Source organism: Triticum dicoccoides, chromosome 6B (assembly GCF_002162155.2).
Source record: "Triticum dicoccoides isolate Atlit2015 ecotype Zavitan chromosome 6B, WEW_v2.0, whole genome shotgun sequence".
In the NCBI taxonomy this organism is placed as follows: domain Eukaryota; kingdom Viridiplantae; phylum Streptophyta; class Magnoliopsida; order Poales; family Poaceae; genus Triticum; species Triticum dicoccoides.
The window spans coordinates 528,877,548-528,882,742 of record NC_041391.1 but is presented as its reverse complement, the minus strand read 5'-3'; the positions used below and the strand labels follow the sequence as shown (position 1 = coordinate 528,882,742).

Here is a 5,195-nt window from a genome sequence, read left to right as displayed (position 1 = left end):
CATCGACGGACCAAGCATATTGAGTTGGATATTCATTTTCTTCGGGAACAGGTGGCCTTTGGCCATATTCGTGTTTTACACGTCCCTACCTCCCAATAATTTGCAGATATCATGACCAAGGGCTTGCCTACGGCGTCATTTGAAGAGTTCCGGTCCAGTCTTTGCGTCAGCAGCTATGCCGCTTTGACTGTGGGGGGTGTTGAGTATATGTGTTGTGCATATCTGTGTATTGGGTCCACGTCCTAGTTCCTTGTATAGTTGAGGTCGTGGTCCACCTCTTGTACATCATATATACGTACGTTTGCACATGAGGAATACAACGTCTAATTCCCACATCATACAGCATCGACTGAGACTTAACGAAGTCTTAGATGACTGCGACTTAGCAAGACTGAAAACAAAATTCTATATCTTACATTTTCTTCCTAGTGTTTCTTGTGTATATATGTACCTGGCTACAAGTTTCTAAAAAAAAGGTACCTGGCTACTCCTAATTACTCTTTCCTGTGTAATGTCTGTAGAATGTAATGGAATCTTGAATCCTTGCGCGAGCGATCACGAGATGACTGTCTTGAGCCTGTAGTTCTTGACGATGCCGCTGTACACGACGAAGTTGAGCGTGCACATTGCAGCCATGGCCCAGAAGAAGTAGTCGAGGTGGCCCTTGTTGAGGTCGTCGGAGATCCACCCGGGGCTGTCTCCCGTCGCCGTGAAGGCCTCCACGATGGCGTAGATGAAGGAGCTCATGTAGCTCCCCAGCGCGATGGTGAGCAGAGCGAGCGACGTACACATGCTTTTCATGGTGTCCGGCGCCTCGCCGAAGAAGAACTCCAGCTGCGCGATGTAGCAGAACACCTCTCCGCCGGCCAGGAAGAAGTACTGCGGCAGCTGCCACGCGATGCTGATCTCCTCCCCGCGCGCCGCGCTGTCGAGCCGCTTCATTTCCACGAGCGCCGCCACCGCCATGGTGAGCGCCATGAGGAGCCTCCCCGCGCCCATCCGCTGCAGCTGTGACGGCTCGCCGTCGCCGCTCGAGGAGAAGCTCCTAACCGCTGGCACGATCACCTTGTTGTAGAGGAGCACCCATGTCAGGACGCATGTCACCTCGAACGAGACCAGCGACGCCACGGGCACCGGCACCGACAGGATGGTCATTTCCATGGCACTGCCCTGCTGCACGAACGTGGTGTTCATCTGCGAGTAGGCCGATGACACGATGACGCTGGTGATCCAGACGGGCAGCAGCCGCAGAAGGATCTTGAGCTCCTCCACCTGAGTCACGGTGCAGAGCTTCCACGAGGTCGCCGCCTCCGGCCTCTCCTCCATGTCCGACTCCGTGACGATGGCCGCCTTGTCGAGGAACTTGAAGTCGCTGGTGTGCGCGATCCTTGGCTGGGGCGAATCGATCTTGTCGCTGACCTCGTAGAGGTGTCCGGCTTCCGCGGGCACCTTGATGCTGATTTTCTTGCACGCGGCGGCAACGACCTGGCAGAGGCTCTTGAGCGGCGTGCCTGCGGGCATGCGGCGCTTGTACATGGGCGTGGCGAGCACGAAGGCGGCGAAGGCGAGCGCGATGCAGGCAGTGGCGATGCCGAAGCCGAGGCCCCAGCTAACGTTCTGCTGGATCCAGACGAGGAACACGCCGGAGATGATGGGGCCGAAGCTCACGCATAGGTAGAACCAGCTGAAGAAGGACGTCTTGCCCTCCCGGTCCGCCGCGCTGTCGTCGTCGAACTGCTCCGCTCCGAACGGCAACAGCGACGAGCGCACCCCGCCGCACCCGATCGCCACCAGGTACAGCCCAACAAAAGCCACGGTCTGCGAGCTCAGCCCCCACGTGCTGGCGGTGCCGGCGCACGATGCACCCGCCGCGCACAGCGCCGCCGTGGTCGTGGGCAGGAAGGCGGAGAAGGTGACGAGCATCATGCCGAGGAGGTAGACGGCGAGGGAGACGAGGATGGTGTTGTAGTTGCCCCAGAAGGAGTCGGCGATGATGGCACCGAAGACCGGGGTGAGGTAGCTGGTGCCGAACCAGGTGGCGACGTTGGAGGCGCTGGCGAGGTTGGTGCCGTGGAGGACGGTCTCCAGGTACACCACCAGGTTGGTGGAGATGCCATTGAACGCCGTGCTCTCCAGGCATTCGAACACTGCACCAACAATGGCGAAAGTTCAGTTAAACACTAGCTCCTCTCCAATTAATCTACAGTACATTTTTGTTGGCTGGAAAAGCAATCAGAAGATGGAGCTTTGCTTACATAGAATCACTGCTGGTGCCTTGTTGCCGCCCCGCTTCTTATGCTTCAGGAGTGGCACCTGCAGCTGCAGGCTGTCATCCTCCTGAACCTTTGGGCCATGACTCTGTAACAGAGATAGATTGCAGAAATTGTTAGGAACGACAACCGAATCTGTACAAGTTCTGGATAAGATGCAGCACGACCGTGATGTGGATGTGCGCATGTGCTTGTCTGGTTAGGAAAGGAAGGGGCCTGGATATTGGCATGTAGAGAACCTTCAGTGCTGACGTACGCAAGAATTAACCAAATGTTCTTTAATTTAGACTCGGTCTTATATGGAGGTTCGCAAATGTTCTTCTTGTTTTGACCGATGCAGAAGCATGGCTCTGGACTTAGCATTTCAATCTCCATTGTGATGATCATGCATGGGGCAGCAGAGGAGGAGGAAGATCGGAGGAGGTAATTACCTCCGGCAGGAGCGGCGCGTGCTCGCCTCTCTCCATGGCGTCCATGTCGCCGACGAGCTGTCTTGACTCCGAGGAGGCGATAGATTTCTCGGAGGCGGAGGTAATCACTTTGCTAACCCTTGTTAGCTCGCTTCCTTCGTGAACTCTTACCTCGCCTCAGGCTTAGGCTGCTGCTGCTGTGTTGTGCTGCCGCGGAGGTTTATATAGCAGGGTTAACTTGGACGGGATCCATCCATTGGCTAATATTCAAGTATCGGACTAGAAATGCTATTATGGTCTCTCTCACCAACACATGCGTGCGCTGCTTCTTCTCGGCCGGAAGTTTCCACGTAGTAGGTGGTGGCTAGCTAAGCTAGGTGCTTGCAGCCTGCAGGCTCAGTGCAGGGCGTTTTTCCTACTCGTCGCCGGTCTCCGGTCTCCTCAGTGCGTGCCATGTCGGATCCTTTCGTCTAGTAGTTTATCCATAAGTAGAATAGAAACGTGGTGGTTTGCTTGGCGCTGGCCGGAAAGGAGACTGAACTCGGGGTGGTGCCAGCTTGGGATCATAGGGTCAGCCGGGTCGATGTCTCATCCTGCATTCCTGCGGTAGGTGCGGCTGAGGGCTGATTCTGTCCAACGGAGGGCGGCGACAGGTCAAATTTCTCGTGGAATACGGCCAAGGCTGCGTGGGTTTCCAGGTTCTATTCCGGTGAGCTTCAGAACTGTCCCTTCCTTTGATTAGGAGGATGCAATTTGAAAACAAACAAATATCAGTTAATCCAGATGAATGTGTGCTCAAGAGTGGACCAGTGTATTAGAACCTTGGAGGACCAGGAACTGTCTGCATGCACCTTGCTGAACGATGGTCCAAAGTCCAAACTCTACTATTTCTTCCTTCATTAAGATTCAGACGTTCCTTCTTGCCTTTTCCCTCCACTTCTGGTGAGGATATTCTACACAAAAGACCACTCTGACGCTGCCAAAACCAAGATGAGAAGCTCAGTCCTCCAGTGGAGTTCTGATTACTCCTCTCCTAGTTAATGCAAAAGAAACCAAGGCTGCTGCTTTTCGTCAATAAGATTTCTTATTCTCGCCTTTTATCATATCGCGCCAAGTGCAATGTTTCACCTATATAGTGGAAAAAACGTTGTAATACATTTTCATTCTGAATCTACTGACTCTGATGGTGCGCCTGGTCAACGGAGTTGGACATACGTGGCAAACCTGCTTGCACTTTGCACTACGCTGTACGCTTCTACCACAAAGATAAACCACCTCGCTGGTCAACCTTATTAACAAACTGTTTATTCTTCTTACCTCTTCTTGGTGATACTGACTCACCTGTGTCTCCCATTCTTTTAAACTGCAGAAACCCTGTCGTTTGAGGTTGACATGCATAGTAAGGATTACGTGCTGAACGCAACACGTTATACCTGAAGATATCCACGGAATTTGTAATGCATCCAGCTGTTTCAACGCCCTTCCATAAGGCACATATATGTCACAGTTTGCATCAAGTTGCTTGTTACGATGATCAATAAAGTAGGTAAGAACAACATAACATTGTCAATAGTATTGAATTCATGCTTCAGCCAGTTGCTCCAAAAGTCCGAACTGACGGAGAAAGACAGGCAATATATTTCAACACCCCCCTCGCATCTAGGCTTTTTTAGTCCTTAGACATGGGATCGATGTAGCCGCAGAATCTTTAAAAAAAATTGTATTGGAGGTTTTAAACTTGAGACCTCGACGCGTTTGGTTGCTCGCATCGTTTTTTGTCACTTTGCCAAATGAGCCTGGTTGAGCTAATGTAGGCAAAAAAAACATCTACATGTTGGTTGCTTGCACCCCCTCGTCCTGTATCGTGGCAACGACTCTAAATATTGTGTTTGGTTGCTCGCATTGGTTGTGCTCATACTAGTGCATGTTGTTTGGTTGCATACAAGCATAGAGGTGTAGTTACCTTGTACCCTAAGTGATGAGCTTACCCGCTACACCTTACACACGATCACACCAACAAAACAACACTACAATCACAATGAACTGGACAAAGATAATGAAGTTCTTCAATCCAAAGTGTCGACCCGCCTCACCATTTTCAACATTGCATGCCTGCTTAAGCATGACATTGGAGTAAGCATCCTTTGTCGCCTGCCTACTCTTAAACCCTCTGTGGCAGCTATTCTTGTAACCTGACCCTTGTTCATTGCATGCTTTCCATGAACTGTAAACCCCTGAAACACCACATACCACTTGTCCTAGCATTGCGGAAGAGCAACAGTTCATATGGCATAGCAAGTTCATCCTAACACTAATATGGTGTCATCCTACCACCACATCCAAAAGAGGGTGTTATCCTACCACTGAAAGTTCTCCATCGACGTGAGGGGTTACTATACCACCTCATCAAAATATACATGCCAACATCAAGAGTTTATGAAGCCCTACCTACCACAAAATTTACATCGTCATCGTCATCTTCCTCGCATCACCATCGCCATCGCCGTCTAGGATC

The 5,195-nt window shown here is 51.5% G+C and overlaps 1 protein-coding gene across 1 annotated transcript; it reads right to left on the bottom strand.

Moving 5' to 3' along the window:
* Positions 1–308: 308 nt before the first annotated feature.
* On the bottom strand, positions 309–2,844 carry LOC119320380 (protein NRT1/ PTR FAMILY 8.3-like). The gene is made up of 3 exons (XM_037594487.1): positions 2,702–2,844; positions 2,256–2,358; positions 309–2,147 (listed from the first exon to the last, which is right to left on the bottom strand). Exons 1-3 carry the CDS (start codon positions 2,744–2,746, stop codon positions 556–558), a joined length of 1,740 nt encoding a protein of 579 aa, XP_037450384.1. The 5' UTR covers positions 2,747–2,844; the 3' UTR covers positions 309–555.
* Between the last annotated feature and the right edge of the window lie 2,351 nt (positions 2,845–5,195).

Coding starts and splice junctions, on each gene's coding strand:
- LOC119320380 (XM_037594487.1), bottom strand. CDS start 2,746: ATGGACGCCATGGAGAGAGGCGAGCACGCGCCGCTCCTGCCGGAG. Junction 2,359..2,701: donor ACGCGCCGCTCCTGCCGGAG/GTAATTACCTCC, acceptor TCTCTGTTACAG/AGTCATGGCCCAAAGGTTCA. Junction 2,148..2,255: donor GGCACCAGCAGTGATTCTAT/GTAAGCAAAGCT, acceptor TTGTTGGTGCAG/TGTTCGAATGCCTGGAGAGC.